The sequence below is a fragment of the Corythoichthys intestinalis genome, chromosome 4 (assembly GCF_030265065.1).
Source record: "Corythoichthys intestinalis isolate RoL2023-P3 chromosome 4, ASM3026506v1, whole genome shotgun sequence".
Lineage (NCBI taxonomy): Eukaryota > Metazoa > Chordata > Actinopteri > Syngnathiformes > Syngnathidae > Corythoichthys > Corythoichthys intestinalis.
In genome coordinates, this window is record NC_080398.1 from 46,189,102 (window position 1) to 46,205,942 (window position 16,841).

The 16,841-nt window shown below is 40.7% G+C and overlaps 1 protein-coding gene across 3 annotated transcripts in view; it reads right to left on the reverse strand.

The window, feature by feature from the left end:
• Positions 1–2,122: 2,122 nt before the first annotated feature.
• Positions 2,123–16,841, reverse strand: part of LOC130914415 (tubulin polymerization-promoting protein) — a 46,029-nt gene continuing 31,310 nt past the window's right edge. For all 3 annotated transcript variants that reach the window (XM_057833584.1, XM_057833585.1, XM_057833586.1), the window contains 2 exons: positions 3,931–4,084; positions 2,123–3,856 (listed from right to left, as the gene is read on the reverse strand). In XM_057833584.1, the coding sequence (XP_057689567.1) occupies positions 3,647–3,856; positions 3,931–4,084 (364 nt within the window). In that variant the 3' untranslated portion in view covers positions 2,123–3,646. The remainder of the gene's footprint in view (positions 3,857–3,930; positions 4,085–16,841) is intronic.

Sequence of the window (16,841 nt, forward strand, 5' to 3'; positions counted from 1 at the left end):
ATTCGAGAACGATTCACAAATATCCAAATTCCGATTATTATTATTTTACTTATAATGCACTTTAAATTTGAAAGACAAATCTCAAAGTGCACGATTACTGAAATATAAGTAAAGTAAAACAATTAAAGCTGAACTAAAACACAGTCAGCGCAGTCTTGGCGATGGCCATGATCATTTATAAGGCGCCTCGGATTATAGGCCGCACTTTCGGCTTTTGAGAAAATTGAAAGCTATTGGGTGCACCTTATAGTGCGGAAAATACAGTACATAAATACATATGCATATATGTATATATATTTATATTATAGACTGTATGTATATATATTATATACTGTATGTACAGTGGGGCAAATAAGTAGTTAGTCAACCACTAATTGTGCAAGTTCTCCCACTTGAAAATATTAGAGAGGCCTGTAATTGTCAACATGGGTAACCCTCAACCATGAGAGACAGAATGTGGGAAAAAAAACAGAAAATCACATTGTTTGATTTTTAAAGAATTTATTTGCAAATTATGGTGGAAAAGAAGTATTTGGTCAGTACCAAAAGTTCATTTCAATACTTTGTTATCTACCCTTTGATGGCAATAACGGAGGCCAAACGTTTTCTGTAACTCTTCCCAAACTTTTCACACACTGTTGCTGGTATTTTGGCCCTTTCCTCCATGCAGATCTCCTCTAGAGCAGTGATGTTTTGGGACTGTTGTTGGGCAACACAGACTTTCCAACTCCCTCCACAGATTTTCTATGGGGTTGAAATCTGGAGACCTGCTAGGCCACTCCAGGACCTTGAAATGCTTCTTACGAAGCCTGGCTGGGTATTTGGGATCATTGTCATGCTGAAAGACCCAGCTACGTCTCATCTTCAATGCCCTTGCTGATGGAAGGAGATTTTCACTCAAAATCTCTCGATACATGGCCCCATTCATTCTTTCTTTTACACTGATCAGTCATTCTGGTCCCTTTGCAGAAAAACAGCCCCAAAGCATGATGTTTCCACCCCCATGCTTCACAGTGGGTATGGTGTTCTTCGGATGCAATTCAGTATTCTTACTCCTCCAAACACGAGAACCTGTGTTTCTACCAAAAAGTTCTATTTTGGTTTCATCTGACCATAACACATTCTCCCAGTCCTCTTCGGGATCATCCAAATGCTCTCTTGCGAACCGCAGACGGGCCTGGACGTGTACTTTCTTCAGCAGGGGACACGTCTGGCAGAACAGGATTTTAGATGGTAGCCTTTGCTACTGTGGTCCCAGCTCGCTGTAGGTCATTCACTAGGTCCCCCAATGTGGTTCTGGGATTTTTGCTCACCGTTCTTGTTATCATTTTGATGCCGCGGGGTGAGATCTTGCACGGAGCCCCAGAACGAGGGAGATTATCAGTGGTCTTGTATGTCTTCCATTCTCTAATAATTGCTCCCACAGCTGATTTCTTTACACCAAGCGTTTTATCTATTGCAGATTCAGTCTTCCCAGCCTGGTGCTCGGCTACAATTTTGTCTCTGGTGTCCTTCGACAGCTCTTTGGTCTTGGCTATAGTGGAGTTTGGAGTGTGACTGACTGAGCTTGTGGACAGGTGTCTTTCATACCGATAATGAGTTAAAACAGGTGCCATTAATACAGGTAGCGAGTGGAGCCTCATTAGACTTCGTTAGAAGAAGTTAAGACCCCTTTGACAGCCAGAAATTTGCTTGTTGATAGGTGACCAAATACTTATTTTCCACTCTATTTTGGAAATAAATTCTTTAAAAATGAAACAATGTGATTTTCTGTTTTTTTTCCACATTCTGTCTCTCATGGTTGAGGTTTACCCATGTTGACAGTTACAGGACTCTCTAATCTTTTCAAGTAGGAAAACTTGCACAATTGGTGGTTGACTACTTATTTGCCCCACTGTAAATCAATTAATTGCAGCAGCCCCAGTTGGAAGATAATGGCCCTCCTAAGGAAATCGTAACCGTAACGATGTGGCCTGCGACAAAGATGGCTTTGAAACAACTGCACTACACACTGAGCAAGTTAGTCTAGCTTAGAGTAGAGGCTAATAATTCATTTTTTCCCTGTTTCATAGGCTGAGCAAGCCATAACATGACTCATGCTTTCACTTTCACTGCAGAAGTGTTGGATGTGCTTTTGTTTTATTTTCAGTAATGCACTACAAATCATGAACACACAATTAAGAGGTCTAAAGAACAAGTACAAAGATCCACTGCATGCACCAGGGACACAATAGCACATTAAAAAGTTATGAATTCAAAAATAATACTCACATAAAGTTCGTCCACATTAAAGGTGCACAGTATTTGGCATTAAGCACAGGGAGCTTACTCGAGCTACTGCAGCAGACAAAATAATTACACTGATAGCTGCTATAGTTTTGCGGCTGCGACTGCAGGCAAGTGTGACAACAAACACTGTCACTTTTAAAAATGTTTTACAAAAGTTTGGATTTCTTTCCCTTTTACATCAGACAGTATTTAAGGATATAACCGGCATTCCCTGCTTTTTTTCTTCTTCAGTTTTTGTCTTGGATGACAGTACCACACATAAAAGGTTCTCTGGATAACAACTATAACAACATTTGATGGCAGCCAACTTTTTCCATGTATATATTGTATGGATATCAAGCTATAAAACGTTGCATGACTCGAATATTTCTAAGCAAGAAAAAACCGTCCAGTAGTTTGTCCTCACAGCAGGCACAGTAGATCAAATACAACAAAGTTCTACTATCATTTCTGTGCTTCTCAATCAAATGTAATATACATAAGAACATGCACAAGGTACAGCAACATAGAAAGGAATATTAAGCCAGTGTCAGAAATCAGAGTGGCTACGGTTATTAGATCATACACAATCTAACCACAAATATATTAGAGGTACTGTGCAGAAAAGGGGGGGAAATATCTTGAGTCAAATGTTAAAAATACAATCTTGCACAACTTTGCTTCTGTCTGCTGAATTTACAGATTTTAAAACTTTATGCAAAATGGCATTAAAAGAGATGGGGAGAGAAAATAGGGGAATCTCTTTAAATTTACTTGGGTGACAAAATAGATGAGCTGAAGGCATATTAAGAAAAAGAAAGCTCTTATAAAATGAAAACTGAAGTTTATAGACCATTGACAAGTGTGAATAGTTAACAAGCGATAGACACCAGACAGAATATTAAATACATTTAGAAATGAATGCCAATTATCTGGAACACTTTGCCAATTGAAATCTTAAAGTGGGTGTTGTTGTTTTATATGCAAAAAAAAAGTGCAATTACATGTAACCCTTGTATGTTTTTTTTTGTTTGTTTTTCTTGGCTTCCATTGTTCATTGTGCTTGATAAATTTTCTAAGGCCGGATCAAAACAACAGCGCTTCATCATCATTATCATCATCATCAGCGTTGTCCTCTTGGCAGTAGCTCGCTATTAGACAGGAATGTACCAGCTGGTGAAGACTTTGTAAAAATAGATGTAAACAGTTTTCCAGTTCTCACACTTTCATAAAGAGAGAGACACTCTCCGCACGCATACGTACATAGACAAAATAACTGGGTGGGAAAATATTTGACAACCGATTTTGCTTTTCTTGTTTTGAATAATCTTTTCAAAGAGAATGATCCTAGCCAGCAATCCACGTTGATCTCCACCCTTCACATGGGTTTGGCAGTGGGGGGTTTAGTGACCTTCTTTTCGTAGGTCCCTCGATGCTTGTATCCTGAGACGTATCCTGAAGTGTCGACCAGGTCTACTCGTCCGGCCTTCCCTTTACCGCGCCCTGTGTCGTCGAAGCGCTCCTTGTGCGAACCCGTGAACTTGGTGGTGTCTGTCAGTCGGTTGACTGTCGGAGAAGCGACAGCTCTCTGCAGAGAAGTTTTCAGCTCATTTAAGCCCCCACCCAAAACAGTTAAGGATTTGGTTTTACGAGAAATCTTACCGTCACCCCGGCGATGACGGGCGTCTTTCCTTCAATCAGCTTGAATACCTCAGCTTCAGCCTCTTCTCCAGTCTTGTCTTTATACTTTTTTCTGGCAAGCTCACCCAGCGCGACCTTGAACTCGTCATATGTGATGGTGCGACAGGATTTCTTCCTGAGAGAGAAAGTGAGATGTTAATATTACAGAGCCTTAATAGGGAATGTATTTAAATTTTTTTTTTTTTTTTTAAGGTTTTCTTTTTTACATCAGGTTTGCAAAACGATTTGAGTTGAAAATAAGCAGAATGTAAAATTTTAAGCTATTTTTTTTTATTTTAATTGGTACTTTTGACTTGGGGTTCTACAAAAGTCGAACTCTCATCATACGCGGAGTTTAAGGGGGTGCCGGGAGGGCATAGCCCCCCTTGGTGGCTGAAAATGTCATTTCATGTAATTGTCATTCCAATACAATAGCGGTATATGAATTTAAAATTGACTTTGCTGGTAAAATGTTTCTATAAAAGTTGTAAAGCAAAAAAACAAACAAAGAAAATGAATGAACAAAAAAATATTTTTATAATGGGTCAAAACTAGTGACGGGATCTGTCGTTCACTTGAGTAAACGAATCCATTCCGGTTCGTTCAGTAAAACGATTCGTTCAAACGAATCGTTCAACGAATCGTTCGCCCCCCTCATCTCCCTCCCCACCCAAATGAATCGTTCGGTTAGTGAACGGGAAGTGACGTTGCCGAACGAATCCCCAAAGACCGCTTCGCAGTATAACTGAACGGGAAGTGACATTGCTTGGTCCCTCCCTCTCTTGCACATTGACCACTCGTCGTAGTTTCAGAAATGAATGACAGGCGATATCATTCTGCTCTCAGAGACAGCCTCGTCTCCCTCCCGCTGCTGCAAAAGCGAGGGAGAACTTCCGCGTCGTCTGTCCTAGTTTAATGGGATCAAAGTCATGGCTCGTGCTTGCATTTCGATTGAGGACACGGTTAAACATTTTCCTTTTGTGGGGGGAGCGGGGGGTTGGGGTCGGGGGCGCACGGACTTTCTTTAGCATGATCTTGCTCACATATACAATGCTGCTGCTAACAGCCAACGCGGCATGCCTGCTGTCACGAAAACAAAAATAAATCGAAAGTTTAATTTCTAATTATGGAACGGCCAACACATCATATTAACCTCTCGCTCTGTTGTATTTTTGTTTTTTATTATTAAGATGATCGTTTTGAATTTTTGCACTGGTATTAATAAATAAAATAATCCGGTCAGCTCCCCTGTCGTCCCCGCATCTCAGATCGTCAAATGCTGACGAGAAATAATTGTTTGCTTTATGATTTCGCCTTTCTACTCTCATTAGTCTGTTAAGAAAAATGTAGACATATTGCGACATCTCCCGTGTCCGCGCGCTTTGTTTTTGGGGCGCTTGAGTAGCACATGATGGACGGATTGACATAATTTGTCAAACCAACCGACACCCTCTGACACGAAAAAAAAAAAAAAAAAAAAAACACTCGGAAAAAATTGACATGTATATACAGTTTCATTGCAAATCAGTATTATGGTGATCATACTAAATATTTTTTTTTTTCTGTGCACATATGAGGTACATATCGCTGCCATGAAGCCTCCATATAGTGACAGTTCTCTGCCCGCTTCACTGCCGTCACGCGACCGCAGCTCAGCTTTTGCTTGCCTCGTAGCTACGCGTGTTTTAAATTACTGTAAATTTGATAGTATATCGTCATAGGCACAGTCCCGAGTCTGTTGAGAAAAGTAGAACACTAAACCATGCTCGCTAGATTTGTGTGGTGTTTTTGTCTTTTTGAGCAGCATTTGATAGGCTCAACGTTAACAAATATGTGACAAAGTCGTTTCCTTTCATTTTATGACTCGTTCACCGCATAGTCATTACTGGAAAGTCAAGTTAGCAGCAAGCTAGGTCAGGAACCGGAGGACCGAATCACTGAACGGGAAGTGACAAAACTCAGTCTTTCCCCCCTGCCTGCACGCTGGCTGCTTATTGGCCACACGTGGAAATGAGTGACATACGCCATGATTCTGTTTCCGCTCCCTCCCCTGCCCGCGATGAGGCTGGCGTCTGATTGGTCGTGTGCGATGTCAGAAGACGCTGCCGCTTGCTCAACGCCCTCCCACGCAGCGAACAAGCGCCACCAACTTCATAGAACGAATCAGTGCAGATGGTGATTAGTTCGGTCTCGTTCACCCAAACAATTCGTTCAAAAAGAACGAATCGTTCGCGACCGATACAACACTAGTCAAAACTTTCGAACAGATCATGGGACTAGCACCTTAGAGACGGTCATTTGCTTTGCTTAGCCAAAACCACCTCAGGAGAGAAGAAACAAGATGGATATATGTAATTTTTTTCAAACCTAAGCTTTCAAAAGCGACAACAACTGATCGAGAACCAAGGATTGAAAATGTGGACCATGAAATGCCGGAGAGCACCGCCAAAATGGTGAGCAGCGTTTCAGTTTGGCCCACTAAAGACGCTAATTGTACAAGAGAGCCACAACTGGGCGTAGCATATTCAATGGACGACGTCCTTGGCCAAAAGCCAAAGTCACTCACTACTCAGACACTCGAAGGCGAAGGATGCATTTTCTGCGTCCTATATGGTATACTGGGGACGGGTTTCAATAAGCTTCAGCTTCTCCCGTCAGCCCTTTTCTTTTCGGGTTGAATTATGCCTGAAGGGAAAATAAATAAATTAAAAAAAAAAGCATAGCTGTCCTAAGCAGCCTGATTTAGAATTCCCCTCAAAAATGATGGGAAACACAAAACACTCATTTTCAATGTATGATAATAAACATTCCTGGCTAGAATATTCAGTCAAAAAAGATGCGATCTCCTGTTTTGGCTGGCGATACCTTGGTAGTTGCATGCACAGATGTTCGGTATTTGAGGAGAAATTCGTGTAGTCTCTGATAGAGTGTACTTTGCCCTTGTGATGCTTTGAGAACATGTTTGAGGGCCTGCACAAACCTCTCTGCCAAGCCTTTGGTTGCCGAGTGATAGGGAGCCGACTTGATATGTTGAACCCCATTGGCTTGCAGGAATGCAACCATTTCTTTTGACACAAATTGGGGCCCGTTATCTGACACGTTCAGGGGCTCCGAAACGACTAAACAGCTCTCCTAACTTCTCTACTGTCTTTTCCGATGTGGTTGATTTCATGATAGCTACCTCTGGCCACTTACTATGAGCATCGATAGCAACCTGAAACATCTGATGTTCGAAAGGGCCCGCAAAGTCAATATGAATGTGGTGCCAAGGGTCCTGAGGAAAATCCCAGGGATGAAGTGGGGCTGTACGTGGGTTGTTGCGAATCTTCTGGCAAAATGAACAATTTTTTACCGTCTCTTCGATCTGTTTATCTAATCCTGGCCACCAAAAATAACTTCTCGCCATTTCTTTCATTTTAACAATACCACTGTGACACGTTTTGTTATGTATTTCCTTAATCTAAGTCCATGTAAGGCCGAGACTTGAATGGAACAACACTTCTTTATTCAGTGTGCTTCTCAGCATATGTGCCACCGACACATCACAGAGATTCGTTTTATACTGTATTACCACACCCACAGGAAGTGCACACTGTGGCAACAGCAGTGTGACAAATATGTTACAATACCGAGTTTGGCCCATTTTTCAAAAAGCCACAGGGGTGAATCTTTTACGAAATTGGCCCACAATTTGCTGCTCATTTGGCCCATGTCCGTTTCACTTAATATTTTGCTATCTTGGTAGTTGGCAAAGAGCACCGGGGGTTGTAAGTTACATGAAAAACAAAGGAACTTCTTGTGCTATATATTGTACTAAAGTGCAGAGGATGCTTTAGTTATACTGTATGCTTAATACCGCAAATTTTAGAACCAGGAAGTGGGAGTCTCCAGACGTTTTTTCTCAGTGTGAAGCGATGCTGATATTAGTGGGAGTTGAGGAAGAACGAAGAAGGGAGGTACTTGCATATTAGGCATGGAGTGCCATCACACCATGACCAATTTCAAAACCTATCATTTGCAGAACAAGTTCAGCTTGAAATGCGATTGCAATCAAATTAAAAAATAAACAAAAAAACACACTTCAACCGGGGCACTATATCCTTTTGAACTATCTTATGCATTAAAAAGTTCAAACTATTGAAAAAGGAATTTCGTGTCTCTGTAAGAGCACTGTATTAGCCCTTGACAACAGGAGATGGTATGGAGATTGTCTTCTTGCTTTAAAGATCTTGCTTAATGGTATTGCTTTGAATGATTTTTTTTTTATATCAGGTTTATGATTTTCTTTAAGTATCCCAATTTCTGACCTCTTGACTGTAAGACACAATTCACCATCATTTACATGATTAACACTATTACCTTTCCAAAACAAACACTGTAAAGGACTGATTGGACCTTTTCTACAAGATATAACTGAATTTCCTGTACCCGTCAGTGAAAGGCTTTGAAATGTTGATGTTGATGTGATGCTCTCCGTTGTCAATTATATTGTAGTTCCCGTTTGAATGGTGTACACTCAAGTGCAGTTTTGTAAACTATACTTTTTGTGGTATAGGGAACTGATTTCCACTGTTAATCGCGTAAAAAACGTATACCGTAAGATATGAAATTAAAAGTGCTGAACACAATTTCAAACCAATCTTACAATCTTACCCTTTATTGAAAATAATCTGCTTATTGATTGTTTGAAACAAATTCATTGGAAATGTTATGTATTTATGCATCAGATCTGTCAAAACGAGTGTGTAACTAGGTTGAAGTTTGTCATCTATGTGGTTTGTGATTTGATTGCCAACTTGACTTTTCTAAGTCAAACTGCGATGCAAACGAGCCGATTTCGAATCGATGACAATTTCACATCACACCATGCCTTATCATGCAGTTCAATTCAATTCAATTTTATTTGTATAGTCCTAAATCACAACAAGGTTGTCTCAAAGGGCTTTGCAGAGGCAATATGATACACAGTCAGAAACAGCAGATGAAATGAATAGAGATGAAATAAATAAAAGTTAAGTCCTGGGCATCCCCCATCCTTCGACCCTCCATGTCGGCAAGGAAAAACTCCAAAACGCTCTGGGAGAAATGAGAAACCTTGGGGAGTACCACAGGTACCTACCTGCCCAATTTGTGCTTCCCCGCCCCCACTGGCCGACAAACATATTAATATAAACACTTGGCCACCAACACACCCACACGCCAACGGCCAATTACAGCGAAGAGTTAAAATTAAAATATTAAATATTCAAATTTGATCCAGTCAGCCACATATAACTGAGAATCCCTGGAATGGGAAATTACTTTTTCACAAAGTATTATATTTCCTTGGTTTTTTTCTGTATGACATTAAAATTGGTTTGATGAATTGAAACCTTTGTGTGTGATAAATATGCAAAAAAAAAACACAGAAAGGGGGCAATACTTTTTCACGGCACTGTACGAAATTTTCTTTTGTGCCTGTGTCTTGGAAGATTGTATCACTTCCACTTTTCTCTGGCATTTTGGATCAGCGTCAGCATCTCTCAGCGTTCATGCACAGTCATTGTGGAAAGCCGCTTTTACTTGTGGAACCGAATACGTTGACATTTATAAGGTCATCGTGTAACAACTGGCAATAAGTCAGATCTTCAACACTCATGCTCCATTTGAGCATTTCACTCTCCTAGTTGGACTTGTGCCCGTTTCACTTCCACAAAGTAACAAACACAAACATTCATCGCTCTGGAGATACGGCAACCAAACAACAGCCTATGAAGTCCTGCCGTCTCCCAGGGAAACCTGCCGTCATAGCAACAAGCCACAGTAAACAAGGGTGTTAGGGTTTATCATACTTTTTTCTCCCCCAGTGAACTGTTTTGTCTAGGTGACCAATGTTGAATATTTAGCCGTTCAATGCTGGGAATCATTCCTATGCTGTCTGATGACAGATGGGAAGCTAAACTTCCACTGCCGTTTCTGTCTGACCAAGACAAATCACTGTCCCCACCAGATTGATCATACTGGCTTATTGGGAGTATTTATATATCCAAATGGTTAAGCTTTGTAAATAAATGTTAAATCAGCCTCTGAGGAGGTTACAATGAAGACAGATATAGGCTGGATTGAATAGGGAATGGAAAATTATTCCACCTTGGAAAACTGCAGCTGACCTGTTTAATTTACATACTTCAACCATCTGCTGGAACACGACCCATAAGAACCCAGACGGAAGAATTTGTTTAATCCACAGCTTCCAATACGGTTCACTGATGGGGAACCACAGCATGGAAAACAAAGCTACTATAAAACCATGCCAGTAATTAATTGGTCTGCACCAGATTTCTTCAGCCATCAGAGTTTACGTTAAGGCTCCAAGCCTTCGACACTTGAAACCTCAGGAGTCACTTAGCCACATGGTGTTTAACCATTCTTCTTATTTTTTCAACATGTGCATGCAAAGGGCCTTGACACCCATTAAAGGGAAATGCACCACTGCTCAGTCATGCCTGGAGCCAATCAGTAAATGAATGCGAACCCTCTCCATAGTCTGGACCATGCCACACTTAACACAGATGCTACGGTACTGACCTCAAAGTGAGGGAACGCATTTCTTTTAGCGTTATCTTGTGGAATTCAACAAATTGTTGATTTTGGATGTTTTTTTTTTCAAGCAGAAATCTCATATTCCCTTTCTGGGCTTAGCACATACCTGTAACTACCACTGAAGTGCATACAGTTTTCATGTCAATCGTAAGTAATGTTTGAGGTGGCTGCTGACAGTTACGACTCACATATAATGTAGAAAACAGCATAAGTACCGCAAAAACCTGGAGTTTGAGTCATCATGCATGACAGCAGCAGATACTCGTTTCTTGTAGTTAGCAGTGACATCTGTTGAAGTTTGTTATGTGTACTGCTTAGCACTACAACACCTAGCAAAAAGTATGGAATCACCAGTCTCGGACGAGTTCTCACTCAGACATTTTATCATGTAGAACAAAGTTAGATAAAAGGCTTGAAAAAATAATGAATTAGTTCAAAAGTGCAACTCTTTAACATTCAGAAACACTAAAAGAAATGACTAAAAAAACATTGTGGTTGTCAGTAAATGTTACTTGTATAGAACAAGTGAAGGGAAATATACAGTGCCTTGCAAAAGTATTCGGCCCCCTTGAATCTTGCAACCTTTCGCCACATTTCAGGCTTCAAACATAAAGATATGAAATTTAATTTTTTTGTCAAGAATCAACAACAAGTGGGACACAATCGTGAAGTGGAACAACATTTATTGGATAATTTAAACTTTTTTAACAAATAAAAACTGAAAAGTGGGGCGTGCAATATTATTCGGCCCCTTTACTTTCAGTGCAGCAAACTCACTCCAGAAGTTCAGTGAGGATCTCTGAATGATCCAATGTTGTCCTAAATGACCGGTGATGATAAATAGAATCCACCTGTGTGTAATCAAGTCTCCGTATAAATGCACCTGCTCTGTGATAGTCTCAGGGTTCTGTTTAAAGTGCAGAGAGCATTATGAAAACCAAGGAACACACCAGGCAGGTCCGAGATATTGTTGTGGAGAAGTTTAAAGCCGGATTTGGATACAAAAAGATTTCCCAAGCTTTAAACATCTCAAGGAGCACTGTGCAAGCCATCATATTGAAATGGAAGGAGCATCAGACCACTGCAAATCTACCAAGACCCGGCCGTCCTTCCAAACTTTCTTCTCAAACAAGGAGAAAACTGATCAGAGATGCAGCCAAGAGGCCCATGATCACTCTGGATGGACTGCAGAGATCTACAGCTGAGGTGGGAGAGTCTGTCCATAGGACAACAATCAGTCGTACACTGCACAAATCTGGCCTTTATGGAAGAGTGGCAAGAAGAAAGCCATTTCTCAAAGATATCCATAAAAAGTCTCGTTTAAAGTTTGCCACAAGCCACCTGGGAGACACACCAAACATGTGGAAGAAGGTGCTCTGGTCAGATGAAACCAAAATTGAACTTTTTGGCCACAATGCAAAACGATATGTTTGGCGTAAAAGCAACACAGCTCATCACCCTGAACACACCATCCCCACTGTCAAACATGGTGGTGGCAGCATCATGGTTTGGGCCTGCTTTTCTTCAGCAGGGACAGGGAAGATGGTTAAAATTGACGGGAAGATGGATGCAGCCAAATACAGGAACATTCTGGTAGAAAACCTGTTGGTATCTGCACAAGACCTGAGACTGGGACGGAGATTTATCTTCCAACAGGACAATGATCCAAAACATAAAGCCAAATCGACAATGGAATGGTTGAAAAACAAACGTATCCAGGTGTTAGAATGGCCAAGTCAAAGTCCAGACCTGAATCCAATCGAGAATCTGTGGAAAGAGCTGAAGACTGCTGTTCACAAACACTCTCCATCCAACCTCACTGAGCTCGAGCTGTTTTGCAAGGAAGAATGGGCAAGAATGTCAGTCTCTCGATGTGCAAAACTGATAGAAACATACCCCAAGCGACCTGCAGCTGTAATTGGAGCAAAAGGTGGCGCTACAAAGTATTAACGCAAGGGGGCCGAATAATATTGCACGCCCCACTTTTCAGTTTTTTATTTGTTAAAAAAGTTTAAATTATCCAATAAATGTTGTTCCACTTCACGATTGTGTCCCACTTGTTGTTGATTCTCGACAAAAAAATTAAATTTCATATCTTTATGTTTGAAGCCTGAAATGTGGCGAAAGGTTGCAAGATTCAAGGGGGCCGAATACTTTTGCAAGGCACTGTATATGGAATCACTTCATTCTGAGAAAAAATATATGGAATCATGAGAAACAAACAATCTCTAGTATTTAGTAGCACCACCTCTGGCTTTTATGACAGCTTGCAGTCTCCGAGGCATGGACCTGATGAGTATGCTTCATCAATTTGGTGCCAACTCTCTTTGATTGCAGTTACTAGATCATCCTTGCAGGTCGGAGCCTTGCTGTGGACCTTTTTTTTTTTTTTTTTCCAATTTCCATCACAGGTTTTCAATAGGGTTAAGATCCTGGCATGTAGCCCCATATCATCAAGGACTGTGGGAAAATCTTTGTAAATTTCACTAGAACAGCAACAAACCAAAGTTCCAGCATCATCACCTTGTCCAATGCAGATTCTTGACACCTTGTCCAATGCAGATTCTTGACTCTTGACAAGGTGATGATGCTGGAACTTTGGTTTGGTGCTGTTCCAGTGAGATTTACAAAGATGACTGCCTGAAGAAAACATGTCAGGCAAAGGCACTGGGGAGATGGCTGTGGTTAAATCTTTAATAAATGCACAAGTTTACATTGAAATTTTAGACAGCTTTCCTATCCCTTCAATTGAAAATATGTTTGTAATTTTCCAAGATGACAATGCATCATGCCACAGAGCTAAAACAGTCAAAGCATTCCTTGGAGAAAGACTCATTCAGTCAATGTCATGGCCTGCAAATAGCCCAGATCTCAACCCTAGTGAAAACCTGTGGAGGAAATTGAAAAAAAAAAAAGGTCCACAGCAAGGCTCCGACCTGCAAGGATGATCTGGCAACTGCAATCAAAGAGAGCGGGCACCATATTGATGAAAAATACTCATCAGGTCCATGCCTCAGAGACTGCAAGCTGTCATAAAAGCCAGAGGTAGTGCTACTAAATACAAGAGATGTGCTTTGATTGTTATTTCTTTGTTTGTTTCTCATGATTCCATATATTTTTCCTCAGAATGACGTGATTCCATATATATTTCCCTTCACTTGCTCTATAAAAGTAACATTTACTGACCACCACAATGTTTTTTTATCAATTTCTTTAGTGTTTCTGAATGCTAAAGAGTTGCACTTTTGAACTAATTCATTATTTTTTCAAGCTTTTTATCTGAGTTTGTTCTACATGATAAAATGTCTGAGTGAGTGCTCGTCCGAGACTGGTGATTCCATACTTTTTGGTAGGGGTTGTACATACTGTGATATAAAGAAATCATTAGTTTTTTCATTGGCTTGACTTTCACGCAGTCAAAACCATGTGTTTCCATAGCTGTGCGATTCGAATTGAGTATGGGCCTAATATATAGAGTGGTTACTTGAATTATGCCCCCCCCCCAAAAAAACAAAAAAAAAAATTAGACCCGCCCAATGAAATAATCACATAATTCAAATGAATTAAAATATGAATTAGTATTCATGAATAAAAATAAATTATTTTCTTCAATCATTTTAGAAAATGAGTTGCATGTTTAATCAGTTAGTAATGCAAGGCAGAATTCAAAACAAGTGTGTGCAGCTGTGACGTATATACATGTGCACTGTGTGTATGCCGTACCCCTCCCCTCTCCTATATTCAGCAAAAAGTTATGCTGAGTGACAAAAAATGCTAAATTTGCTAAAAAAAAATTCTTTTTGGGGGGGGAATTCTTTTGTTAATGATAACTGTTAGAACCAAAAATGTTACATTATTTTAAATAAAGCCAAGGATGGGGAATATATTTTTTCTTTGAATTTGTTACTTTCCTTGTCAGTGCTTGTTTCTCAAGCACAAATGAGGAGAGGATACCAAAACAGCGTTCTACTCTAGTTCCACTGTACAAAGAAATTTTCTTGTTGGCTGTTGTCGTACAATCAATTACAAAAGAGTGAGTATGTTTGTTCTTACCAAGGCAGTTGGATTTTTGCAGTAATTAGCATACATAATACACAGTACAATTCATTCCTTCCATGCATGAATAGCGTACCGCCTTAGTGCAAATTTTATTTTATTTATTTATTTTTTTTTTATTGTATTTTTTTTTAAACCTGTCCTGTTCAGCTGTTTGACACAGAGAATGGAAGTCTAAGTGCCCGGATTCTGAACAGTTTTAATGTTTCACATTGAGAGTCTGACATACTCCCATTGTGATCATTCAAAATACCTTTTTATTATGACAAAGCAGCGAACAGGAAGGGATTATGGGGGGACAGAAGAAAAGAAATACAAGAGAAGAAAGAAAAGAAACACACAAACAACAACAAGAAATGCATTGAACATCTAAACTAGTTACTAATATGCTGGTGCTATCGTCAGCGAGATGTATTTCCGGTTTACACCATGTGGGGGCCTATTGGCCAGTGAAAGAGGAGAATGGGGGTGGGGGTGTCTATAAGACTATAAGCTAAGTGATTGAAAGGGGTAGAGTGTACACAAATCAGTTCTGTGATCTAGAACCCAGTAATCGTGTGAATCTCTTATGAGTGTAAGCCCGTTGGCGACCAACCCTACGCCGCCGCATCGCCAATCCCGGCACTGGAACCCCCAACCCGAGCATGCCCTACCACATCCAGCAGCACGCAAGCCCCACCGGGCGCGCAATAGCCACGCAGACGGGCGGAGAAACCGCAAATTTAGTGCAAATTTTAGACCGTGACGTCGCCATCGTATCCAGAGGATATAATATATAAGACAGGGCATAAGGTGGTAAAGGATAGATTGTTGAAACAGGAGAATATCATTGTCAGTGGCGTAAGGCAATTTACACAAGAAAAAAACTCTGGATCAGGTCGGCTCTTTATCAGCCCTCGACACTCAAGCCATCTCTTTAACTGAACATTTGTATGTTCTTCCACATCTGGAAGAACCATTGAATAGGCCACCAAGGACATCATTTTCAGACAGAATTGGTAGGTTTAGCTCAGTAAACATCTCGTTTGTACACTATTTCCATTCATTTTTATTGGGGACAAACGGGAGGTTGACCCGCCTAGCAACAATTGCTAACGTCATGAATATTAATGCGTGAAAGTGACGTGTTGCCTGCGGTACGCCATTAAGATTTTTTTTTAATCCCTTACAAGGCACTCATTGAACTGATGGTGCTAGGCTTATATTAATTAATAATTTGAAAAAAATGTATTAATTGCTAAAATTTAAAGAAACACTTGGTAGCTTTTCAGTTTTGGTCGATTTTAGCGACGTCTGTGGACAAAACCGGGTAGTGTTATGCCTTAAGGAAGACTCCGTTTCCCATGAGGATCAGCGCTGCATTTCCCATGAGGACTAGTGCACACCTGCAGTGTCGTAAAATCATCAAGCAGTCAAAAATCATTCCAGTTGTGGCTAAACAATAGCATATGACGGTTAGCAACTGTGTGGCTAAGTGTGGCTGACCCACCCCACCCAAACTAGTCAGCGCTGATGAGTTTGGTTGAGGGGAGGGCGTCACGCCAGTGAGTGAAACCTGGGCCAATGTTTATTCTGTATATCCTGGTAGCCTGCCTTTTTTTCTCCTCAGAAAAACCTTTTGTCTCTTGTTGCTCTACCATCGTTGCAGAATTCGCGCGAAAGCGTTCGCATCGACTTCTGTCTTTATAATGAATGGGGAATGGGGGTATGCCGTAAAGCTGTCATTAGATTTGTAGTGTTTTTGTGTGGAAGGCAGTGTTGTTAATAATGGCGTGAGAGTATATCGGCGTTACTAACGGCGTTATATTTTTCACTATTGAGTAAGCGAGAGCTGAAACGAATACTCGAGCAACTCGAGTAACTTGAGTTTAAAAACTGATCCGAGTAATTTTATTCACCTCGAGGAATCATTTAATTTTGCCAGCTCTAAGCATCACGTTTTGCCCGGACTACTTTTAATGTGGGACAACGCGCTGACGTCACGTGCGTAGAGGAAGAAGCAATAAATTAAAAAAAAAAAACTTACCGCAGCCGACAGCCGCTACAAAATACGCTGCCGTTGCTAAAAACTATGCCCGCAGGATGCTAGTGTGGTAGCAGGTAGTGTCCGATGCGTCTCATAGATATCGCATGCATTTAGGACTAGATGCGAAACGACAGACTCGGCCGGGTCTGGGCAGCGTTAGTAAACAGCTGCCATCTTTAAGCAGTAGACTTCTCATCACTAATAAATATAACGTTACTGTCACTCGCTC